The 24,989-nt window shown below is 38.7% G+C and overlaps 1 protein-coding gene across 1 annotated transcript in view; it reads left to right on the top strand.

Annotated features, from left to right (window-relative positions):
- The window catches only part of LOC131034810 (protein SYM1), a 36,215-nt gene extending 12,103 nt beyond the window's left edge, over positions 1 to 24,112 (top strand). Inside the window, exons 2-5 of the mRNA XM_057966409.2 lie at positions 22,765 to 22,920; positions 23,109 to 23,241; positions 23,342 to 23,381; positions 23,650 to 24,112. Of these exons, the coding sequence (XP_057822392.2) occupies positions 22,765 to 22,920; positions 23,109 to 23,241; positions 23,342 to 23,381; positions 23,650 to 23,740 (420 nt within the window). The 3' untranslated portion in view covers positions 23,741 to 24,112. The remainder of the gene's footprint in view (positions 1 to 22,764; positions 22,921 to 23,108; positions 23,242 to 23,341; positions 23,382 to 23,649) is intronic.
- The last annotated feature ends 877 nt before the right edge of the window (positions 24,113 to 24,989 follow it).

Here is a 24,989-nt window from a genome sequence, read left to right as displayed (position 1 = left end):
CGGTAAGGCTGCAACATAAGATACACCATATCTCCAACCTCAAAAGTCCGCTCAGTCCTCTTCTGATCTGCATACTGCTTCTGCTGATTCTGTGCCTTAGTTATATTATCCTTGAGAGTCTTAACAATGTCTTGACTCTCCTGTAACAAATCACCTGCACTAGGCACTCTACTGTCACTCAAAAGCAGATCCATAAAATTGGGTGCCTCATACCCATACAGGGCCATAAAGGGTGACATCTGAATAGACATGTGATAAGTGGTATTTTAGCAATACTCACAGAGATAAATCCACTTTACCCATGCCTTTTGTTGCCCTACTATATAATTTCTGAGATATCCCTCCACCCATTTGTTCACTATCTCTGTCTGACCATTTGTCTGAGGGTGGTAGCTAGTACTCGGAGTGAGCTCTGTCGCACACAACCTGAATAGCTCCTGCCAAAAGTGACTCATAAACCTGCTATCCCTGTCACTCACAATGCTCCGAGGTAAGCCATGTAATCTGAATATCTCCTTGAAGAACAACTCTGCCACCTATGTAGCAGTGTATGTAGCAGTGATCGGAAAGAAGTGTGCAAACTTCTTAAGGCGATCCACAACCACATATATGCAGTCCCTGCCTTGGGCTCTAGGCAGTCCTGTGATGAAGTCCATAGACAAACACTCCCACTTCCTATCAGGAATCAGAAGTGGCTGAAGTAAACCGGCTGGATAGGAGTGTTCTTGCTTATTCTGCTGGCAGGTGGGACACTCCCTAACATGCTGAAGTACCTCTGCTTTGAGCCCTTTCCATGTGAAGCGCTCTCTAATCTGCTAGTATGTCTTGTAAAAACCAGGATGTCCTGCCATAGGTGAATCATGAAAAGATTTTAGAACCATCCTCCTCACTGCTGATCCTGGAACCAAAAATATTCGCCCTTTGTAAATGATGAGCTCATTCACAAGGGTGTATCTGCTGTCCTGAATAGTCCCATCTATGAATCCAGCTGCCCAAGTATCCTTTGCATACTCTGCAAGGATCAAGTGTCTCCAATCCTCCGATATGTCTGTCAATAAGCTCAAATGGGGCCTACGTGATAAGGCATCAGCAACTACATTCTGTGTCCCCTTAAAATATGTAATGTCAAAGTCATAGGATTGTAACTTGCTCACCCACTTCTGCTGCCTATCATTGAGATCTCGCTGCCCCAAAAAGTGTTTTAGGCTATGATGGTCAGTTTTGATACAAAATTTGCTACCTACCAAATATTGCCTGAATTTAGCCAAAGCATGCATAATGGCTAACATCTCCTTATCATATATGCTGAAGCTCCGCTTTGGTCCTCTCAATTTCCTGCTCTCATAAGCAATAGGGTGCTTCTCCTGCATAAGCACCGCTCTAATGCCCTCTCCGGAAGCATCACAGTGTAGCTCAAAAGGTTTGCTGAAATCTGGTAATGCTAACACTGGACAAGAAGTCATCAACTCCTTAAATTTCTCAAAACACTCCTGTGCCTCAGGAGTCCACAAGAAAGCTCCCTTTCTCATCAAATCTGTCAAGGGTGCTGCATGCTTGGAATATCCATCCACAAACCTCCTGTAGAAACCACATAATCCCAGAAAGCCCCTCAATTGTGTAAGGTTCACCGGTGAAGGCCACTCCACAATGGCACAAATCTTTTCAGGATCCATGCGTACGCCCTCTGCACTGATGATGTGACCCAAGTACAACAACTCTGTCATGCCCAAATCACACTTTGACTCCTTTGCATACAAGGATTCTCTGCCCAATATATCCAACACCGTGTCAAGGTGAACCAAGTGCTCCTCCCAAGATCTACTGTACACCAAGATATCATCGAAGAAGACAAGTACAAATTTCCTCAACTGAGGATGGAAAACCCGATTCATTGTTGCCTGAAAGGTAGCAGGTGTGTTAGTTAGCCCAAATGGCATAACTACAAACTCAAAATGGTCACAATGACATCTAAAGGCTGTCTTCTCAATGTCCTGCTCTCTAACTCTAATCTGGTGATAACCTGATCTCAAATCTATCTTTGAGAAGAAGCAAGCTCCATGAAGCTCATCTATCAACTCATCGATCCTAGGAATGGGGTACCTGTTTTTAATTGTCTTCCTATTAAGCACCCTGTAATCAATGCACATCCTCAATGTCCCATCCTTCTTCTTCACTAAGACCACTAAAGAAGCGAAAGGAGACTTACTTGGTCTAATGTGGCCCATAGCAAGTAACTCCTTTACGGTTTTCTCAATTTCATCCTTCAACCTCTTTGGATGTCTGTAAGGTGTAATCATGATGGGCTTAGCCCCCTCCTCTAACTCAATGATGTGCTCAATACCCCTGTCTGGTGGTCTACCTGGTGGAATGTCACTGAACACCTTAGAGTGTTTAACTTGTTTAACTCTAAGCTCCTGAATATTAGGAGGATATTCAGTCTTTTGCTGTCCCTCCTGTGATGGCATCAACATGCACTCTGCTGCCAACTCTACCTGATCATGTCGAATCAATCCAGCCATCCTCCGGAAAGAAACCATCTTGAGATCACTGTCCTTGATTGCCTTAAGAATATGTATCTTCCCATTCACTTTAAACCTCATATCCATCTCCTTGAGGTTAAGAGTGAACTCCCCAATATCATGCAACCAACTCATCCCAAGGACTATATTTGTATCTCCCATAGGCACAACATAGAAATCTGCCTTAAAGTCATAATTATTAACTTTCAATGGGAGTCCAGTGATCTTACGATCACATTTGAGGACATAGCCATCAGCTACCCTCACTCTAATTCCCCCAAACTCCTCTGTTTGTATGCCACGCTTCTCCACCATCCTAGCATCAATGAAATTATGAGTGGCACCTGTATCAACCAAAGTTATAACTCACTGTCCAGCAAGCACTCGTCTCATCCGGAATGACCCTTCCTGCCTAATACTAGTGAGACGAGCTTCCCTAAGTTGCCCATCTCCTTCCCCATCCTTGGACTCCATTTTAGACAAGTTTTCAGCTTTGTCTTCCTCTTTTTCACCATCTATTTCCTCTATATCAGACTGCTGGTCTGAACTATCTGATTCTGATTCCTCATAGTATGCCCACATAACTCTATTAGCTTTGCCCTTTGGTCTAAGAGGACAATCATGGTTTGCATCATAGGGTCCCTTACAGTAGAAACATAATTTTTTCTTCCTCAAATCATTTAATGTTTCCCTGTCAAAAGGTGCTGAAGTTTTATCTTTAGAATCATTTTAAAAATCAGTCCTCTCTAGTTTTTTATAAAATGGTTTGTTATCCTTACTAGAAGATGCTCCTTTGGACTGAAATTTGTTTGTTGGGATTGCATGTTCCATACTTCTTGCCTTTTTCATAGCTTCCTGTAAAGAAATAGGATCAAATGCTTGTATCCAACTTCTCAATGGTTCGGATAGGCCCTCAATGAAAAGAACTATCAATCTACGCTCTGAAATGTTTGGCACCATGACTGCCAACCGCTGAAATTCACCAATGAAATACTCCAAGTTGCCTGTTTGTTTTAGCTGTGCTAAGTCCCGGAAGTAAACCTCTGGATCTTTCTTGTCAAATCTTTCAACCAACCTATCCACGAAGTCCTGGTACTCTGTCACCTGATTATGCTGAAGTGTTACCATACCATGGTACCACCAATCATGTGCTACTCCCTCCAAATGCAAAGTGGCGTATTTGATAGCTTCAATCTCTGTCATTGGCCTCAGTGCCAAAAATGTGTCAAGCTTATGAATCCAAGCTTGAGCTGTCATCTTACCACTCCCATCAAATGTAGGCATAGTAAGCTTGCCTGTAACCCTATTCAGCTCACTATTTTGACCTCTAGGCCTCCTATCCTGTCTGAGTGACTTGTAATGCTCTCTCCTCTGATTAACAAACCTCTCGAATGTCATCCTCTCTCGCACCTGTGGAGCTGATAGATCCCATTTGTCATTCGCAGCCATGAGGATATCTGCGAACATCTCCTCTCCTGGTTCTTCTATAGGTGCTACCTCAGGCTCATCTCTAATGAAGGTAGGACGTGTAGGCCTGTCTGCTGTCCTGGAATGAGTCCTATGAGCTCTAGGAGACCCCACTGCACTCCTGTTATCCCCTTGCTCCTGATTCTGTCTGTCTTGTGGGTTCATGCGCTCAATCATGGTGGTGAGTGCCTGCAAGGCCTGAGTCATTTGCTGCTGTCCTGTAGCCATTGCTCTGAAAAATTCCCTTGTTTCTTGCTCCTCATTCCTATTGCCTCTGGGTGGGCTACCCTCTTGCCTGTCACCCATGGTGCTCGGCTGCCTGTCAAATTCTTGTTCCCTGTCAAACAAAGCTCGCCTGCGAGTGTAATATCTGTGAGAGCCAACCTCAGGCGACTGCATGTGATTGCTAAACCCTCAGGATGGCAGGATTCGGCTCTGATACCGATGTAAGAACCCAACTTGGCTCTCCTCAGCTGACTGTTTCTTTTGAATGCAATTGATTTGAATTTGTTTTGGTTTTTGAATGTTTATGGATTTTTTTTGTGTTTTTTGGTAATAATGAGCAATGATACAATACTGAAATAAACTCCTATGCTTAAAATAATTCTGAAACAATAATATTACTGCTGGAATTAATTTATGAGACTATCAAGGGAATGTTTGTTCTGTTCTGTGGCCAATATGCCTGAAAAACAAATTCATTACAATGTAAGATAAAAACCTGATTTTTGCTGTCCCAATAGATGAAAATCTGCAAACTGCAAATTTTAATCTTAAATTTTTTTACTGTTCATGCGGTACTGTAGCAGTCCGTACGGTGGCACTGTCCACGCGGCACTGCAGCAGTCCGTACGGCGGTACTGTAGCAATCCGTACCGTACTTGTTAATCACCAAAATTTCTTCAATAAATCTGCAATAATTTCCCGTGAATTTATTCTTCAATTCTGCACAATTAGATGCAAATAAGACCTCTGAATGAAGTCTTCCTGAAACCAAATATCACTGAATATTTCATCAGCTCAGATGGTGAACATTGAAGCAACTACGTCCTCCAATGGTGGCTGAAAACCCTAGTCTCCAGAGCAAAACCCTTTCAATTTCGCAATGTCAAAATAGCAAAAATAGCAATCCCCTCCCCTTCTTTCCAAACTCAACGTTATATATCCTTTTTGCAAATCGTACCCTAATCCTCTTAATTACAATTTTGCTTGTAGTTTCATTTAATTTCAGTTTGGGTGTCAAAACGATTTTAATCATTAAATGGGCATTTAATTTTAATATTTCAATAGTCTGACTCAGATAATTTAATTAAAAACATGGCCTCGTCTAATGATGAGTTGACCCTCAAGTTAAGTGATTATAATATAAAGTCACTTTATAACTTTATTATTAAATCACTTAATAATAAATGCTAAGTTATTCAAACTTGTCTAACTCCATGAATACTTTGAATTTAGCTATGCCGTCTAAAACTGGAGCTCACCAGTTGACCATCCATATGACCGTGATGTCTGCTAAAAATAGCAGGGGTCCATCTCCAACTGCTAAAAATAGCCTGACCAAGCAAAACTCAAAGCAAAACTCATCATAAACAAACTCTGGCAACCCAGAAGTGTACTCTGCTCTGCCCCCGGAAGATCTCCACGCCAAGGTGACCCTCTATCCAATCCTACTAGCCTACGAGGGTCTTTGATAGGCTAATCCCAAGCTAGAGTGATGTCTCTAGCTAGAAGGGGACATCACAGAATATATCATCCTTGACACTTAATATTATCAGCATTTGTTGCGGATATAAATCTAGGAGTATCCTGACAGATATACCAGCAAACATAAATAAGAAGATTGAAAGATGAATGAAATTTATAGGAGATTTAGAAATATGGAACATTAGTGGAAAACATATAATGAATAGTGTCCTTTAATCATTGGTGTGATAGGCATGTAAAGGTAAGATGCCTTAGTCATCCTATTCAGTAGCTATGCCTAATGATGGCCTTACTATCTTCATATTATGATCTGATCCTTTATGATACTTGTTGCATAGTTCTGATGCACTGTATTCTATCTAAAATGCTCAATAGTCTTGCTGCTCTGGAATTATATACTCTTATATGGTGTTTCTTGATTTGCATCAAATCTGTTAACATCGTATGGACTGTACTTTCTGCTCTATGAGTGTTTTATGTTTGGATAAGGTTGTCATGTAGGGTTGTGATTGTGCAACTCTTGGTTCTCATCAACTTTTCGTAAAGCTCTCATGATCTTTGTTATACTTTCATTGTAGCCTTGCTCTGTTGCTTGTGTAGAGGATTGCTTTTAGCTCTAATGTATTTTTCTGTCATGACTTTCATTGTCCTCCTTACATAATATTCATTGTGATATCTATCTCTTCAATACTGCCTATTACATTTTGAAATAAGTGTTCTCTTGATGATGAAACCTAAGATCAATGAGGTATCTAACTTAGTTGTTTTGATCACATGTTTGTGTTCAACTACATTGTGTATCTTTTGAGTGGTTGATACTCATATTTGATTTTACGCACTGGCTGGAAAGGCAATTTGGCTTATATACCTTGTTTATGGATTTTGTAATCTTTTGGATTGTCAAAGTTTTTCTGAAGTCATCCACTTGCCTTAATTTTTTGATCAGATCAGGCACGACTATCTCTATGTTATGGAAAACAATTTTTACATTAAAGAATGTTGTGTAGTGAGTGAAGTTGATCATATTATTTGGACTAGCAATGTACAAAATTCTTGTGTTATACTAACTGTTTTGAGCAATCTTTGCATATGTTGTTAATTCATTCTATTGGGATATTGAATCATGTTTGATCCTAACATTGATGCTTCTATTCAAGATAGTCTTGAACTATCACGCCTTCAAGCTTCAGAGGGAGCTTGGTAATAAGAGCTTACACAAACTCTCAGTTCATTCAATCACTTGAAGGTATGCCATGATCATAAGATTGTGCTATGGCTCCATTTCGTAAAAGTGAAGTAAGGAAAAGATTGGCATTTCTCATTTTTATGGAAATTTAGTTGGTTGCTTTCATTAGTTGATTCTTATCACAATCTTATATTAAGAATCAAGAGGGAGTTCCATGTTCCTTACAATCCTCAGTAATTTTGTTAATAGAAGTATTGAGAAATATGAAGCTAGATGTATAGCTCTTGGTTATAAGGAAACACTTGCTCCTGTTGCTAGATATACTAATATTAGAATCATTATACTTAATGTTGTAGCTAAAGGTTGGAAGTTGGATATAAAGACTACTTTTCTTAATTGAATAATCAGAAGAATATGAGATTCAAGATAGAGAATCTCATGTGTGTAGATTGAAGAAAGCTCTATACGGCCTCAAGCAGGCTCTTCGAGCTTGGAACAAAAAGAATTGATAAGTATTCGATTAGTTTAGGATCTTTCAAGAATAATGTTGATTCTAACCTTTATTTTAAAAGTATTCAATAGTGAAATGCTAATTCTGTTTTTTATATATGTGGATGATTTATTTTTAACTGTTGGAGAAAGTCTCATCATTAGATGTAAGAAAGAATTAGCCACTAAATTTGGAATGAAGGATCTATGCCTAATGCATTATTGTCTATGACTAGAAGTATGGCAAAGATCTTATCCTTAGTCAAGAAAAATATGCCATTGATACGATGGATTGCAAACCTATGTCTACTCCTATAGAAATTGAGTTTATCTGCAACTAACTCTGATTTTGTAGATCCATCGGAGTACAGGTAGTTGATTGGATCCTCAATGAATCTAGTTAACACCAGACATAATATTTGTTATGCAGTGAGTGCCCTTCAACCAGTTCATGAACAAACCTAAGCATGTTCATCTTGTTGCAACCAATGATATCCTGAGATATTTGCGTGAAACAGTTGGCTACGGGTTGAATTATCCAATCAACACTGTCATTTCCTTGGAAGACTACTTTGATTCTGATTGGGAAGAATGCATTACTGACAGGAAGGACACTTTAGGAATCTGTTTCAGGTTGGGTTCAGCCGTGATCTCTTGTGCCAGCAGGTATCAGTCCTCAATTGCATTGAGTATAGTGGGAGTTGAGTACATTGCATCAAGTATGAAGCAATGTGGCTTCACAAAGCTTCTTGCTAGGTTGTTTGGGCAACCTTGGGAACCCACAGTCATTAATTGTGACAATCAAAATTGTATTAAGATGTTTGTTAATCCTGTGTTTTATGACAGGTCAAAACATGTGGAATCTCATTATCACTACATTTGTGATATGATACAGAAAAGTGCAATTCAGTTGAAATATGTCAACACTATTGCAGCTGTTCTCACCAAGCCTCTTGCTTGAGTGAAGTTTGTGTACTTCAAAGAGAGACTTGGAGTTGTGGAGAGCACAACTTTGGCTGATAGGGAGTCTCAGTCCTAGTGATGCATTAAGTTGCATCTTCCACCCTCTGTGGGCAATGCAAGGTTGAGTCACCCTCTGCGGGCAATGCAAGGTGACATTGGATCCTTCTCTGGGAGAAGATTGAGGTGAAAGACCTCCTCCACCCTCTCCGGGCAATGCAAGGTGGAACCACCCTCTGCAGAAAGCAAGGTGGCAGGTTATTCTTCTCAGTAGAGAAGTTTTGAGGTGTAAGACCTATTCTCACCCTCTGCGGGCAATGCAAGGTGGATCCATCCTCTGCGGGCAATGCAAAATGGATATCATGAAAGAAGTTCATGATGTGTATTTATATATTTGTGTGTATTCATTTCTTGTAGGTGTGCATAATAAAGTTTTGGATTGATCCTTTGTGGGCAATGCAAGATGGATATCATGGAAAGGTCCACGATGATTTGTTATTTGGCTAGAATCCTCCCTAGCTAAGAGGGAGTGTTGAAATAATAGCTAGTTCGGATCAAATATAAGTATTACTTGTATTGGGCTGGACCCAAACGCATTATGTAACTTGTAACCATTAAGTATGTTGATATTTGTAGCTAGGTCGGATCCCTTCTAGGGCCGACCTAGCACACTTAGCATGTGTATGGCCCTACCGACGTTAGAAGGCTTAATCAACTTGTGTGAATTGTGCCCCAAGTGGGGTGGCATGTGTAACTTGTGGTTAACCTTGACCTATTCATATTGGCGTCAACTTTAAGTTTTGTATTTCTTACATTGTAAGGCCGACCAAAGGTAAATTGGAAGGCAAGAGTCTCATATATATGTAATACTAACATCATTGTTAATATACACAATTAAGTGAATACCTTCTATTTGCCATCAAGCGAATTACATCAAAGTGCAGCGATTGTCTTCAGTGATCAGCGAATTACCTTCAGTGATCAGCGAATCTCATCTAAAGGCAGCAATCATCATTGAGAGCACAACGAACCTTATCTAGATGACAGCGAACATCACTGAGTGACTATGGGGGCAGCGAACATCCTTTGGAGGTCAGCGAATTCCACTAAAGACTGAATGAACTCCATTCAAGGCTAAGCAAACTTCACCTTAGAATCAGCGTGCCTCATTCTTGTGTCAGCATGCACTTATATTGCAGATAAGTTCTTGTGGACTGCTCTTGTGTGAAGGAATCATTCTACTGTGATTCATCTCTATGCTGATTGCTTCAAGTGCTGAAGCATATTGTAAATTACTTCTGATTGTTGACTAATAAAGATCTAAGATTTGTTGCTGGGTTTTTCACCTCCAAGAGGGAGGTTTTCCCAGGGTAGTTAGGTGTTCTTTGTGTGTATTGAATTGTCTACAGTCTGATCCTAAAATCAACACATAAGTTTTAAAATATGTATCGATATTAATATTTTTTCTAGTTTACAATATATATATATATATACGGAGACGTCCTTAGAGATGCACCCAAATGCAAGAAACTCTGCGAAAAGAATACCGATGTCTCCTCTCATCTCCCTTAGAAAATGAAACATTGTTTTCTGGAAAAAGAAGGAAAGACAATTTTTTTGCTAAAATGTGGCAATTAAAACCCTAAAAGGTCGATTGCTGTTGTTTTGATGCAAAAAAAGACCAATTTTTATCTAGACGTAGGATGGGTGTTACTTTTTTCCTGAGCATTTTATTTTCCTTGCTGTCCTGTGATCTCCTTCTATAGGCGTGGGGAGTCTGTTAGTGTAGGTTGACTGGTTTATGAAATGAAATTAAAAAAAAGGTGTCTCCAAGTATCCCTGTCCTATTTTGAAAAATAGTTGTACCAGTATTGGTATCAGTGTCCCATACCGCTACCAGACCAGTACTGGTCTCTTGATAACTATGATATATATTGTGTGTTGCTTTTTTGTTTTATTTTTGGGCAAATTTTGAATGTTTTGCATAAATCATAAACTGGATGTATCCAAATACATTAGATTTGACTCAAATATGGGCTTATTTATGGATTTGTCGGAATATGGTATCCGCGCCGTATTTGTAATGTCCCCTATTAGGAGGCTGTCAATTCCCAAAGAGCAACATCAATGTTACCACTTTCTATCATGATCAATTGAGCATAACTAACTAATTCTTTGTAATATAACTTATGATGCTATTAAAACCATGCCTAAATCCAAACCAATCTGACCCCGTTCCCAGAAGAGGGCTTGGCTGCCTATGGCGCTTGACACCACCTCCTTAATGTACCCTAGATTACCGGAACTCAGTCCATTCACCTTTGGGGCTTGCAGCCCAAATTTCAGGAGGAGTCCTTTCACCATTGGGGCTTTCTATTGAAATGGTTTTACTTTGCCCTTCCCTAGCAGCACCCATCTCCCTTAGGGAATCGAAGAATTAGAATAGATTTATGACTTAGGACAAAGTTATGGCAATATCACTTTGTACTATGGATGCATATTATGATTGTCATACATATTGTAGTCTAAATATTACTACTAAATTCTGCATAAGAACATTAGTAGACTTCATATACTAAGTGTATGCGGGAAAAGCAGGGCAATGAAACCTAAAAATGTAAAATAAATGAAGTTCAAAGAGGCTTGTCCACAGATCCACAGGGCTTCTTGGTGCAAGTTATGGAGTCATGGAGAATGACTCAACTTCCCAAGGTTGGTTCCATGGTTCTCTATCTCACAAGGTCCCTCAAGCCAATGCCTTTGCTCTCAGATCACTGAGCAAAGTGGCTTAGGGATGACAAATGCAAGAACGAGGGATGCTTATGATTGATTTAGTTATGAAAATGCATCCTATCTATGCATGATTCTACAAATGTAATAAACTAGATTATAAGATGACAAGATTAGTAGCAATACTATCCTAACATGATATACTAGTTTATGAGTTAAGCTAATGATAAAGGAAATAGTCTAAAATGCTTATTAGATTAATTCCTATTACAAAGAGAAGCTAGATGTGTTAATAAAATTGAGCATAAATGAGATACTTAAAGCTTGCATGGATCCTAAAATGGAGGAATGAGAGCTCTATTTATAGTGAAAATAGGGCAATGGAGGGTCAAGATTGAATGAGTCAATCAAGGGTCAGGATTGAAAGTTATCAATCCATGTTTTCAATTTTCACGAATGAAATGGTGACAATTGTCAACATAAGGCTGGTTGAGAGGAGAGATAAGAAGCATTAAATGCTTGCGAAGACCTCATGGTTACCCTAGGAGGTAAGGGTTAAGGTTAGGTTAGGGTTATCCATTGGATAAAGCTTTTACCCAAGGGGTAAACTCTTGTGCAAAGTTTAAAGGAATAACCATGGTCAAAGCAATAAATGCTTGATGAGACCCTTGGGTTAGATAGAGGTTAAGTTAGTCAAAAAGTTTCTAACCGTACCACTAAGGGTTAGTTAACCATTAATAGTTTGAAGACTTTGGGGACAAATTTGTAAGAGTCCTTCCAAATTTGGGGGTATGAATGGATAAAGACTTTACTCCAAATTTGAGAAGTGACCTTCTCAAATTTAGGGAAAAGGGATAATGGATGGGTTTGGGCTAATTGATTAGGATTAGATGGATTCTAGAAGAAATTAGGAATAGGGTTAGGATGCAAGTGGGAGATGTAGGAAAATGCAAGTGGGTGAGGGAAAATAGAATCAATTAAAATAAATTACTTTATTTCAATTTGGTTGCAATTTGGGAAATTGAATAAATTAGATTTATTCAATTTGGGGTAAACTATTAATTAAATGTAAATTTAATTAAAAGGTAAGAAGAAGGGTTTTCATTAAATAAAATGATTTATTCAATTAAATGACATAAAGGGCTTAAGTGAATTTAACTAAATAAATTGAATAATTTACTTAATTAAATAGAGGAATGTAGGTGATTTAGTTAAATTAGATTTAACTAAAATAGAGGAATGAACATAAAATATTCATTTAGGAATATGGTCATTTTTATACGTCTACACTAAGCGTACATATTCAGCACATCCCTATGCATACCACCCAGAACAAAGATATTACTGCCCATACCCCACCCTTTGGAAAGAGTGCAACTCTTCATTATTTCTGCCCTTTGAAAGGGACACAACCTTTCACAATCAGATCTGCACTTTTGATTCCCAAATTATCCCCTCTTCAAATGAGTTCTCTCCTCCCTTTTATACCTCATATTTGGGGGAGTCACAACTTATCATTTCATGCCTTTTGACCATTCATTAACTTTAATCAAATTTTTATTATATTCTTTTATATTTTATTTTTTATTTTTTATTTTTATTTTTATTCTTTTGTATTTTAATTTTATTATTATCATTTATTATTAAATTATTTTTCAAAGTGGGGAAATTACAGTATTGTTGACGTGTATTTTGTACACTATCAAACACAGAATAAAATACCCAAGGGTACCTTATCCTCTCTTGAATAAAGCCTTTGATTGCTGAAGATGTCGCGAAAAAGGATCAATCAGGATGACTCCAAGGTTCTTCGATGTAGGGTCTCTACGTGTGGATAAGCACCAGTGGTCGTTGTGAATGCTGTTTCATCAAGGGGCCTTACGTATCCGAATTGCAGGAACATAAATTTCCTAAAACTAACAAGTTCTCAAAAAAGATCAAAAGATAGGATTTGCAAGAGATGAGTTCTAATCTAATCCTACGAATGACTCAATGTAGGCTAGACTTGGTAAGATTCTACCAATTTCAGTATTGCCAAGGGATTACAACTTTACTGAAATTGATGCAATCTTCTAAGGTGATTAATGATTTTCAAATCATCAAGAATTATAGACACTACCATGAAGGTACATATCAATAGTTCAATAATGATTGAAAGTTTAAGCAATCCAAATATTTCCAGTTGACCACACAAGGCGTTCTTACAATCAGTAAGAAGCTAGTGGTTTGGAATGTGAATCTCACCAAAGATCAAACTCAACACTTAGTCCTTCAAACTTAAATGCTATTTCGATTGAGAGTGATTCAAGAAAGTAAACAACCATGAAGATAGCCACAAGAATTGCAATAAAACACCATAACTTAAATATTTTATTGATCTCAAAGCCAAAATAGACAACAATTGCTTGAAATTCCTTCTTCAATGCTCAATCTTGCTACAAAATAACTTTCTTCTCTCTAAAATCTGATTTCTAATCTCTCATCTAACATTTAATATCTAATTTCTAATGACAAAATGAAAATGAGTGAGGGTATATATAGCATCCTCAATTACAATGAACGACCCAGATCAAAAGAAGATCAACGGTTGAGATTCTGACACCTAAACCCTAATTAGGGTTTGTTACAAAAAGCTCCCCTTTTATTGAACAATATTAAATGCATAGCCAAATATTTAATTGGCACAAAAATCTAGGAAACATAGACCAATGATAATTAAGGCGCCACATCATCTACAACAACCTCTCTTCTAGAACCTTATTCCCTTTCCAATGCTCTTTCTTAGCATATGCAATGAATCTGGACACAATTCCTTCAATCTCAGCAATAGGAATCTCGGGAAGATTCCTCATTAGTTCCTCCAAGTGGATAACCTGATCAAAGGCCTTGAGAAGAGCCGCATCCCATCCAGGTTCGAGTTCTTTGATCTTCTCAATCAGGAGCATAATAGCGAACATTTGATCCCGTTGCCCATCTGTGATGACATTCTCATCCTTGCAAAAGATGACCTTGACCCTTTCTTCCAACTCTTGAAGGTCCACATCTGTCTCAACTTCGATCCTCCTGCCAAGAATGGTACATAACACCTCAAACACCTTGTCCTGAATTGGATGGATGACTCCTTCAACTTGATTGCATTTGGTGCTGATGTCTTCGAAAAGAACCTCCTTCATCTGGAGTAGAGTTGACCACTGAAGTAAACTATGAGCTCCTCCATCCATTATTTTTTCTTGTGCTAGGATCTTCCTTGGTGTTTCCCTGATTACTTGTAGAACAGGAATGGTAACATCTCTAGTGTGAGTGAAAGCGGCCATTGTTATCATCAGGTTGTGGATGATCTCAAGGACCTGGATAGCTCGATGGATTGTCTGCATCATTCTTGTTGCAAATTCAACGACAACTGTGTGGGATTTGTCAATCCAAGAGCTCATAAGCTGAACCAAGCTCTTGACTCTCTCTGCCTCGCCAACTGATTCAAGGGGAAGTGCTTGCACAGGAGACACTGCTGGATCTTGACGTCCCAAGGGCTGATTGAGATGGCTAAAGTAGCCTCTCCAAGCATCGACCTCTCTTTCAAGCTTTCTATTTTTTTCCATTTCTTCCCTAAGCTTGTCTTTAAGTGCCTCAAATGAATCGGTTGCCTCATCCAGTGCCTGCTCAACGGTGAGTGGACCAAGTTCAAATGTTTCTACATCATACTCCTCTGCAAGGATTTTACCTTCATACTTGTCCACTGCTGGTGTAGCTATCTGTAACTTCCTGGACCATGTCTCATCTCTGATCATCTTGGACATCTTGGTGGCCTTCTTCCTCTCCGTTACTTCCTGAGAATTCCCTACAAGGCTCTCTAAGTCAATCACATTATCTTCATCCTCAATCACAATCACCCTTGTCAATCTCTCCTTCAACCAATCTGGAATGGCGGATCTCGTCTCTCTAACTTGTATTTCTTTAGGCAATGGTTCTTCTTCTCGGAGAGGAGATGTCACTTCATCATCATTCTTGTCTTCACGTAGCTCATTGACTTGGGGAGATTGACTTGATGAATGCTGAGGTGCCTTCCCTTTTTCAGGTCTATCATTCTGTACTATTGACTCCATGGATTCACCTACCTCAGGCCTCGCCATCTCTTGTCCTTCAACTTGACTTGTCCTTTTCTCATGTGGAGATGATGCACCTGATGAGCGATCTCGATTAGCCTCTTGCTTCTTCTTGGAGGGTTCCCTTTTCTCGGGTCTTTCTTTCCTTTTCGTGCCTCTAGGATGAGAATTGTCTTCACTTGCACTTGCTCCTCCTTCTTCTGGTCTTTCCTCCAAAGTATAAGTCATTGGTACGTTCTGTTCTCTTAACTTTTGATGTTGTACATCCACCCATCTGCGAGTACATGACAAAACTGGAGCCATCAAAGCCTCAAGTCTGCAATCTCAAGCTCGTTCCAATCTATCTTCACTGTTTTGTCCTCTCTATCATAGGATGACTGGAGATGTCTGCCACTGTCCTGAGCTTGATCGGCCACTCTGTAAACTTTGCATTTCCTGATGAAATCTAAAGGTAATCTGGAATGCATCTTTCTTTTCACTTCTAAATCACTTGAGAGATTCATCCAAAAGTCTTCTACCTGAAATTCGTGCTTGTACTTTCTGCCATATGTCTCTTCTATATACCCATAAGGATCAAAATTCTCCCTTGAGGCAAAGAACGTGAATGAATATGAGGCCAACTCCCTCTCTACATCATCTAAGGCTAGAGCATTAGGACATACCTCAACTGAATTCCCCAATATGATGGGCACGGGAGCTCCATTTCTATGCCTGTGTTTGAATGTCTTCGCATAGTCTGCCAACTGCCTAGCCACCTCAAGTAGCACTATCTTGTCTATCGGATACCTCGGCAACATGTAGGGGGGTGAAGGACATCCATGGACTTTGATATATGTAAATTTTTGAAACTGGATGAACCAAGCACCGTACCTCTTTATAAGTTCTTGTGCATCTTGAGATAGTCGATTGTGAATCCCGACTTGTAATATCCTAGTGATGTTCATCGTGAAGGTATCATTGACTAACTTGTAGTCACTTCCTGGTGGATGATGCAAATGAACATAAGACTCACAAACTCTAACTTCTCCGGGTCCTCTTCCGATCACTCCTCTGTGAGGTAGTCCTGCATATTCGAAACTCCTGATCAAGGCATATATGACGTATGAGCTCATGTGAAATGACTTGGTAGCCTTCAGTCTTCTTAACTGCACGTCCAAGCAATGGCTAATAATTCTAGCTCAATGAATCGTTCCTTTTCCTTGAACTATCACTTGGATGAAGTAGAACATCCACTTCTCAAAATAGAAGGCTTGAGGTGCCCCTGTAACTCGATTGAGCAAAGTTATCAAATCTCTGTACTCCTCTTGGAAGTCGATCCTATGTGGTGTGTTGGGAATCTTGTTCAGGCGAGGACGACTTTTGAGTAACCAACTCTTATTGATGATGTTCAAGCAAGAGTCTGGATCATCTTCATACATGGACCTGGCTCCTTCTAGGCTCTTGTAAATCATATTTTTATGCTTTGGAAGATGGAGAGCCTCACTTATAGCCTCCTCTGAAAGGTAAGCCAAAGTGTTCCCTTCCTTGGACACGATCGATCTTGATTGTGGGTCATAATGGCGAGCACACTCGATCATCAGCTCATGGCACTGGACCGCTGGAGGGAAACCAGCCGCCTTGATGATGCCACTTTCAATTATTCTCCTTGCGACGGGTGATGGCTTGCCAATGTAAGGGACCTCTCAAAACTTCCTCACACTGAAGTTTCCCAAGTTGGTATCTCCAATGTTGCTCCACTTGGACACGATCTTAGTCTCCAATTCTTCATTCCTCTGATCTTCCTTCATGAGGGTTGGACGACTAGTGGATGCTCCTGGCTTTGGGGTTGCCATCTTGACACCTACACAACATTTCATAATGAGTAATATATTTTGCAACGTAGAAATATAGAGTAGAAAGGAAGATTTAAGATTTTAATTAGGAAACGTAATGATAAATCTTTGAGTTATCATTTCCTAATTAACTACGCAATTTTCAAAAACTTGAAGTTCAAAATTCAAAATCTCATCATTGGGACTAGGATGATCTCGCCATACCTCCACTCGAGAATTAATTCTAAAAATGATGCAAAAATAAGGTGAATTTTGGCTAGGCAAAATGCAAATCGAAGTCCTCCTTTTAGCAAAATGCGCCTTCCTTTAGTCTTCTCAAGCATCAACTCCACCACCTTAAGCCTTTAACACTTAGGATAATTCGCTTCAACTAGACCAGATTTCGCACCTCCTTCCTTGCTCCTCAAATCGCACTTGAAATAATGAATGAATGATGATTAAAATTGCTCAAAATACTCTCATTATATAGGGCGCTCACCATTTCATCTCCCCATAGGCCGACTTGGCAAAATAGGCCAAAAAATAAATAAATTTGCAAAAACAAGAGGCCGACCTAATAAAATGGATAAAAATAATACCCCAAAGCGCTCCATTTTCAATTTTGATTTAATAAAAATTAATTTTAAATGCCTTTCTAATAAAAAAAAAAATCGATTTTTTGAGGCTAAAAATTAATTTATTAAATGCCATGCACCTTTATTAAATGCCAATTTAATTTAAATTTTTTTCAAATATTTCGAAGTTGATGATTTTGGCATTTCATGCGATTTGGAGGATGTCAACGTTAGGATATGGCAAAAAATAATGAATGCACATGTTAAGCGCTCTGGTCCCTTGGAGAGGGACAGGAGCACTTTTTCATTTTTAGGCTAGGATTCTCAATTTTTAAAGTCAAACCTTTCTTCACCATGTTTTAGAGGATCCTTACCATCTCACACAACTTTGCCTTAGCATAATCTCGGAGGGAATTTGTTGATTTTATAAAAAGTGCTCTGGTCCTTCAGTGAGGGACGGGAGCACTTTTGAGTCCATTGCATGAATTCTTGATCACATTAATCTTCAATTTACCCTCAAGGCGTAGAATATCATATTTCTCTCCATCTTGAGCCTTGGTAATAAAAATATCCTTTCAAAATGCAAGGTAAATGGTCATATTTGAAAAAAGCGCTCTGGTCCCTTGGAGAGGGACGGGAGCACTTTTTGCAAGTTGTCGTCAAAATTTGCAACTCTCGCATCTCAATTCCACTTCAAGGCATTTTAAACACTTTTTCAAACTTGCGCCTTGGCCTCAATTTGTCCAAAATTGGTGAGAAAGGCGAGATAACATGTTAAGTGCTCTGGTCCCTTGGAGAGGGACGGGAGCACTTTTGTCCTTTCTGGCTAAAATATTCAAAATTTAGGTCTCCAATCATTTCACAAGGCAGAGTTAGGTCATCATCAAGGCCTGGAATCAGTTAGCAAGCTCTCGCAAAACAAGAAATTGCACTTAGAATGAAATTCGCCCTGGGCCTCTAGTGAAGGACAGGAGCACTTTCTCTATTTCAGGCATCATCTTGCCTCCAAAATTTGATCAAAATTTACCTAGGCAAGAATATACAATTTCATCTTCAAAATACTAACACACAAACAAAATTTGAATTTTCCCTCAAAAAACCCTGACTAGACCTAACTTGAGACATATCTGACTTCCTGACAAACTTATCTTACTTCAATAATCAACCCTCGGGAGGACGCTTAATAACTTTCAAAATTTGAATGGACTCAGCTTGAAAAATATCCAAAAGAAACCCCCAAGGCTTAGCCCTAGCCCAGACAACTCACTCACTCAAAACCCTAAAAACAGAGAGAAGAACAGGCAAAACAAAAGCAAAAAGAGGGGGGTCCCCATTTTAATGGGGCGATGTGTGAAATGGTCACAACAAGTATCTAGGAGTATTATATCCATATTGAGTATCCAATTCATGGATATGTGTGTCTGGATTGGGGAGGAGAAGTATATAGAAGTACTGTTTGTAAAATTGTCCTTTTTCATTATTGTTTCTTTATTGTAATTTGCTAAGTTGCCGGTTCGGGCTCAGGTTCGGGTTTCAGGGGTTTTCGATTCGTTAGAACAAAAACATATAAAAAAATAAAATATATACATCTATGCAACAATAATTAATTTCAAAATACACCACTATGCTAATAGTCAAATAACATAGACAAATACACCATCATATATTGAAGTTTTAGTTCAAATAACATAGCAAAATAGTAAACACGCCACCATATCAATATTTTAGTTCAAAAATAATAATGTCAAGCTACAACAATCAACAATCATTGATCAAATATCATATGGGTCATCAAAAATATCATCATCATCCTCCATTTGCCGTGGTAGATTAGAAGAACCACAAACAGTGTCACTAGGAGTGGCAATGGCAGTGGCAGTGGCAGTGGCACTAGCATTGGCAGTGGTACTAGCATAGTTAGTCTCATGATCACTAGGTAGCTCATGGTCATCATCAACTCCAAGTGCAGCAAGGCGGGCAATTGAATCATCCAACTCGGCATGCTCTAGATCAATTTCCCACTACCTTGTCTCCCCTTCTTTGTAGGCATTTTCTTTGTGTGTGATGAGCCTCAGGTTTGAATGTACAAAGACCAAGTTCTTCGCCTTTTTGGAGTGTAGTCTATTGCACTTTATTGAGTGGATGGAGTATGTGCTCCAATTCCTCTCGGATGAAGATGAACTAGCAATCTATCAAGATTTTGAAATTAGAGAGTTAAAAGTTATAAATTAAAATTTAAAATATAAACAAGATAGAAGATTTTTTTTAATAACTAAGAACTTACTTGCGATAAAACTTTGATGGCAAGAGGTTGTAGGTGTTGGTATGCTTCTCCATGGAAGTACCTCTAACTATGAGCAAGAACCTTATTCTTGTCCTAAAGAGCTTCAAGACCACAATCATTTGTGCTTGAAAAACTCATGAATTGAGCCCACACCTTGGGCCATAGGTCTTGGGGAAAGAATCTAGGAATGGATGCCTTGTACCCTCGAGCAACTTCGCGATCTCTATATGGGGCAACTCTTGTGTCATTCTTAGTGAGGAGATCCTAACTATAATACTTTAGACTCAATGCAAAGGCAAGGAGATGCAATGGAGTGGTCATTTTGTTCCATCTCTCCACAATGATTAGTTGTATTTGTTTGAATTTTTTTTCTTTTGGATCTTCTTCTTTTGCATTTATGACAACTTTCATCTTCTCAATCATTGAGTCGATGCCATCATATACCTCACCCAAACAAGGCCTAGCCATGTCAATGTAATGGATCATGCTCAATATAGGCTCAGTGAACTTCATGAGGTACTCAACACGATCCCACCAAGAGTCATTGATTATCGTTCTCTTAATGTTTGCTGCCCTTGTAGTGGTAGATTGCCTCCATATGATCCAATTAGGGTTGATTAACATTCTAGCTAATGGCAGACGAACCTTCAAAATTCGTCTCAACACAAGTGTGTTGGAAGCAAATTGGGTCTCAGCAACCTATTTCAAAATCAAAATAAGGAAAAATTAAAATTAAAATTAAATTAAAAAGTTTACTAAACATTTCTATTATTTAACTAAATTTAAAATTAATTTACCTTCAAGAACTCTAATCTTGAGAATTGTCTAAATATGCCTTGTGACATATGGTGGCTAGTGATAAACATGTGGATCTCCTCGGCCTCAACATGCATCTCTTTGATCCAATCAACTTTGTTGCCAATTTTTTTCAGCATTAGGTTGAGTGAGTGGACTGAACAAGGTGTCCAAAAAATGGGTTGATACCGCTCCTCAACCAATAACCGAACCGCCCTACAATTTTTGGCACTGTTTGTTACAAGTTGAACAACATTTCGAGGGCTAGCTTCCTCAATGGCTTGGAAAAGAATATTAGCAATGAATGGACTGTTCTTCACCTGCCCTTCACAATCCATTACTCTCAAAAACATTGCCCCTTTAGGGGACACTGCAACAACGTTGATCAATGGGCGAATTCTTGCATCTTTCCATCCATTAGATACAATGGACACCCCTGTTTCAATCCATGAATCCTTGATGGGCTTCAAGGAACTCTCTACATGTTTCACCTCTTTGGAGCCTCATTAATCAATCTCACCATTTTTTGCCAATAAGGTGAGTGAACAACATTAAATGCCAATCCATTAGCATAGATGCATCTAGCTGTGTCTTGCTCAGCAATCTGGCTAACTTCATTTTGAAATGATGTTTCCAACGGACCCTTTGCTCTCTTATGCGACAAAATAGGTTGTTCTTGAGGTATAGACAAGAATGGATGGCCCTTTGTATTGTCAAGATTGAGATGTGATGGAGAGGCCATTGGTCCTTTCTTACTCTTACTCTTACAGTTTACCAAAGGATGAGAAGATTCTTTCCCAATTGCTTCGTCTGCTTTTCTTTGCTCTTCTATATATGCCAAAACTTGTGCCTGGTCAAGAAGCCCTTTACCATTTGGCTTTCTTGGACAAAATTTGATGCCTTTTTGAGGAATAAAGAACAAATGTGCTTTCACTTGACCATACGAGGCTATGAGCTCTTATATGGTTCTTTGCAATGAGAACAAATCTAATAAAATCCTCCACTTGGAAGTTGTTTTACCATTTCCACATATTTCCAACGGGGAGAGTTTGGGTCCATTTTAAAATGGGGTTCATTCCCAGTACTAGAAGCACTTGCCCTTCTACAAACCAAAATGAAAAAATAAAACAAAATTAGAGAGTTCATTTCAATTTGTCAAAAAAATGCAAGGAATATAAAAAAAAGCAAAGAACAACAAAAACCTACCTCTTTTGTTGAAATCTTCCTCTTCAATGTCTTCGAGAACAAATCTACATTGCAACCATGTAGGAGTAGCACAAGAACCAACTAGGAACAAGCAACAATCAATCTTCAACTCTCCTTAAGCAATGGCAAGCCAAAAACGAAGATCAGCAATGGAGCAAAGAAGTTATGTTTTTCATTCTATTGTGCAAAAATGAAGTAGGTTTTACCTTTTTAGTGTTTTAAGAGGTCAAATTAGGGTTGGGGGGGGGGTCAGATTTGCCTTTCTGGCATTAAAAAATAATTTTAAAATGTCAACAAAATCACCTTTTCTGCCAAATTCCTGACTGGTTCTGCGAAATATGCTGAATTTTGTCCCGGGTTCTTCTGGGTTCAGCAGGGACAAACCCACAGTGTTTGGGCCAGACCTTGTCCAAACCCAGGGAGAACCAGACCCAGGGGAAACCAGACTGGGACCCGGGGGGTCCTAAGGAAGAACCCGGCAACTTAGGTAATTTGTAAACCAGCAACATTTGTTGTCTTTGGGCTTTCACCATTCTATAATTTTTACAGCCTGTTAAGCGAGGACTTCTTAGTCTTTCAAGCATTTATTTGATAATTTTTATCTAGTTTTTTCTGTTATAGGTGTTCATTACACCATTCCACCAGGAAATTTGGGTTCAGGGACAAGGAATCCATCCACATATGCTTACATCTCTGGGGACTATGTGAAGTACCATAGCCATATCCTTAATCATAGACTCCTCTACTCTATTTTGAATTGAAGTTACCCACATCCCATTTCTCTTGGTGTCTGTGCTTTGATTTTATCTTATACATGTATCCACTGTGGTGTTGGTTTGAAACTATTTCTTGATGTAACATATATGATTTCAGTAGATACCCTATTGAAATATTTCTTGTCATAATCTGACTTCCTAAGCATAAAATGTACACAGGATATTGTGGTTGCGAAACTGATAAAACATGATTGGCTAAGGGCTCTGCGGATGACAACATATGGATTTCTTCTGTATGGTCCAGGTTCACAGGCATGGTATGAGCTACTTGACAGGGCCCTTCCAGAGCAAACCTTGAGAAACCTTTCTGTTAAGGTTAGAGCTTTTCCTTAATAGTCATTTTCCTCATTATTGGAGTTGTGGCCCAGAAACGGTCTTGTTTTAGGCTAATAACTCTTGTTTGTGATTATCAAATTGAAAAGTTTCCAACTGTTTTCCGGACTTACATGTTTCGCTTGAGAAATTACTGTATATTAATTTTATATTATTTCATTTTAGTGCAGGTTACTTTGAATCAAATTGTACTTGGTCCTTGTGTGATTGCTGTTGTCTTTGCATGGAATAGCCTATGGCAAGGGAAGCTTAAAGAGCTTCCTAAAAAGTATCAAAAGGATGCAATCCCTACACTCATTTATGGTGAGTCAAATTGTCATTGTTAAGGGACCAAGTGTTTTCACCTTGCATCAATAATTTGTTTAGCTTTTGCGAACTTTACATCATGGTTACTCTTTTGCAGGATGGAAGTTCTGGATTCCTGCTAGCGTGTTGAATTTCGGGTAAATTTTCCCTAGAGATGGAATCTAGACCTATTCTCCACCATTTCATTTTAAGCAGACCCTGTTGAATGCCTATAAATATATTCTGTATGTTTCATACCTATGAAGCTTACAACAGCATTCACTTAATGAATCAATTGTCACTTCTATCATCACTGCTATGGAAGCTGGTTATGCCTATATTGATGTATCTAACTTTGAAATGTTTACATTTAACTTTGAAATATATGCATTTTAAACCTGACGTGTTTGTTATTTTCATTTCCAGGGCTGTACCTCTTCAAGCACGTGTGGCATTCATGTCATGTTGTTCTATTTTTTGGAATTTCTACCTTTCAACAACTATGGGGAGATCCTGAAGCATGTGTGGGTAATGTCTCATACATTTTAGATGCATAAGAGGAAGATTTTTATACCTGAAAAGTAGGAATACAGTTGTAGAAGTATTCCACTATTTCTTGTTCTTTGAGAGCTGTTGTGACTAGACTTTCACAAAAGCTTCAAGTTTTGACTTGCTGCTGCAACACTTGTGTTAGTGGTATGGCTTTGACATATCTTGGTATATTGTAAGGTTTACCACATCATTTTGATCGATATTCAAAAAACTGGTCTCAGAATTGGGTTGGTTACTTTTTGCATTCCTGTTGACTAGTAACTACCGTATTTGGGGCGTGGGATCTAAATTTACAGCTTTTCATAACTGGTGGTAATTTCATGATAATTTGGTGTCATACTAATTTGTCTTTGACTTCATTTGTTGATTCTTTATTGTTAGCAATAATTTGTAACTTGAGTTTTTTCTGATATTTGGCTATGCCAAAAGGTGAAAATGATGGAAATACTATGGAAAGAACATGGCTATCAGGCTGATAATGAAATAGCTATAAAAGTGAACATGCCAATAAAATACAAACATTTTTTGTTCTTTGGCATTATTATATGACTTGCATTTTTGGGCAGCTCAGATAATCTCCCTGTTTTCAATTTTTTTTTTTTTTATTAGAGGGTTTAAGTGAGTTTTTGAAAGGGCCCAAACCTTTATACAAAGATTAAAACAGATTTATCAATGAGGCCCAACAACAAACAAGGGAACTTCAAACTAGGACTATCAAAAAGAGTCTGACATCATGAAGGTTGAAAACTATGCTTTTGAGTTTGATTTAGTTCATGTATATATGTTTTATTTATTTTAATATAAGGGCTCTATTAAGAAGGATGAGGAAATCATCAACCTCCAGTTCACATCAAACCAAGCTTAACAACACTTGACAATGCCCTTAGAATTTGACACTGGTGAAGAGGTGCTTAGGAGCCAATGTTACTCGTACATGCTGCCCTAAGCAAAGACACAAGGGTAGACCAACACAACACATTATGACTCGAACAACACTTTACAATACACTACAAGAGGGCCTGATTTGGCATGAAAGCTTCCCAAGATCCTAGGAAAGAGCATCTAGGACCAAGACAAGGACATGAAGGGTACACAACACCGCCCAAGGCAACTCCAAGACTCATTACATTCATTTTAAGCCAAATTGAAATATTCCTTAGTTCATTTTATTCAATTTCATGAAAACGTAAACTGTATTGAAGAGTTCATGTATG

Source organism: Cryptomeria japonica, chromosome 3, assembly GCF_030272615.1.
Source record: "Cryptomeria japonica chromosome 3, Sugi_1.0, whole genome shotgun sequence".
Lineage (NCBI taxonomy): Eukaryota > Viridiplantae > Streptophyta > Pinopsida > Cupressales > Cupressaceae > Cryptomeria > Cryptomeria japonica.
This window is presented reverse-complemented; position numbering and strand designations above follow the sequence as displayed.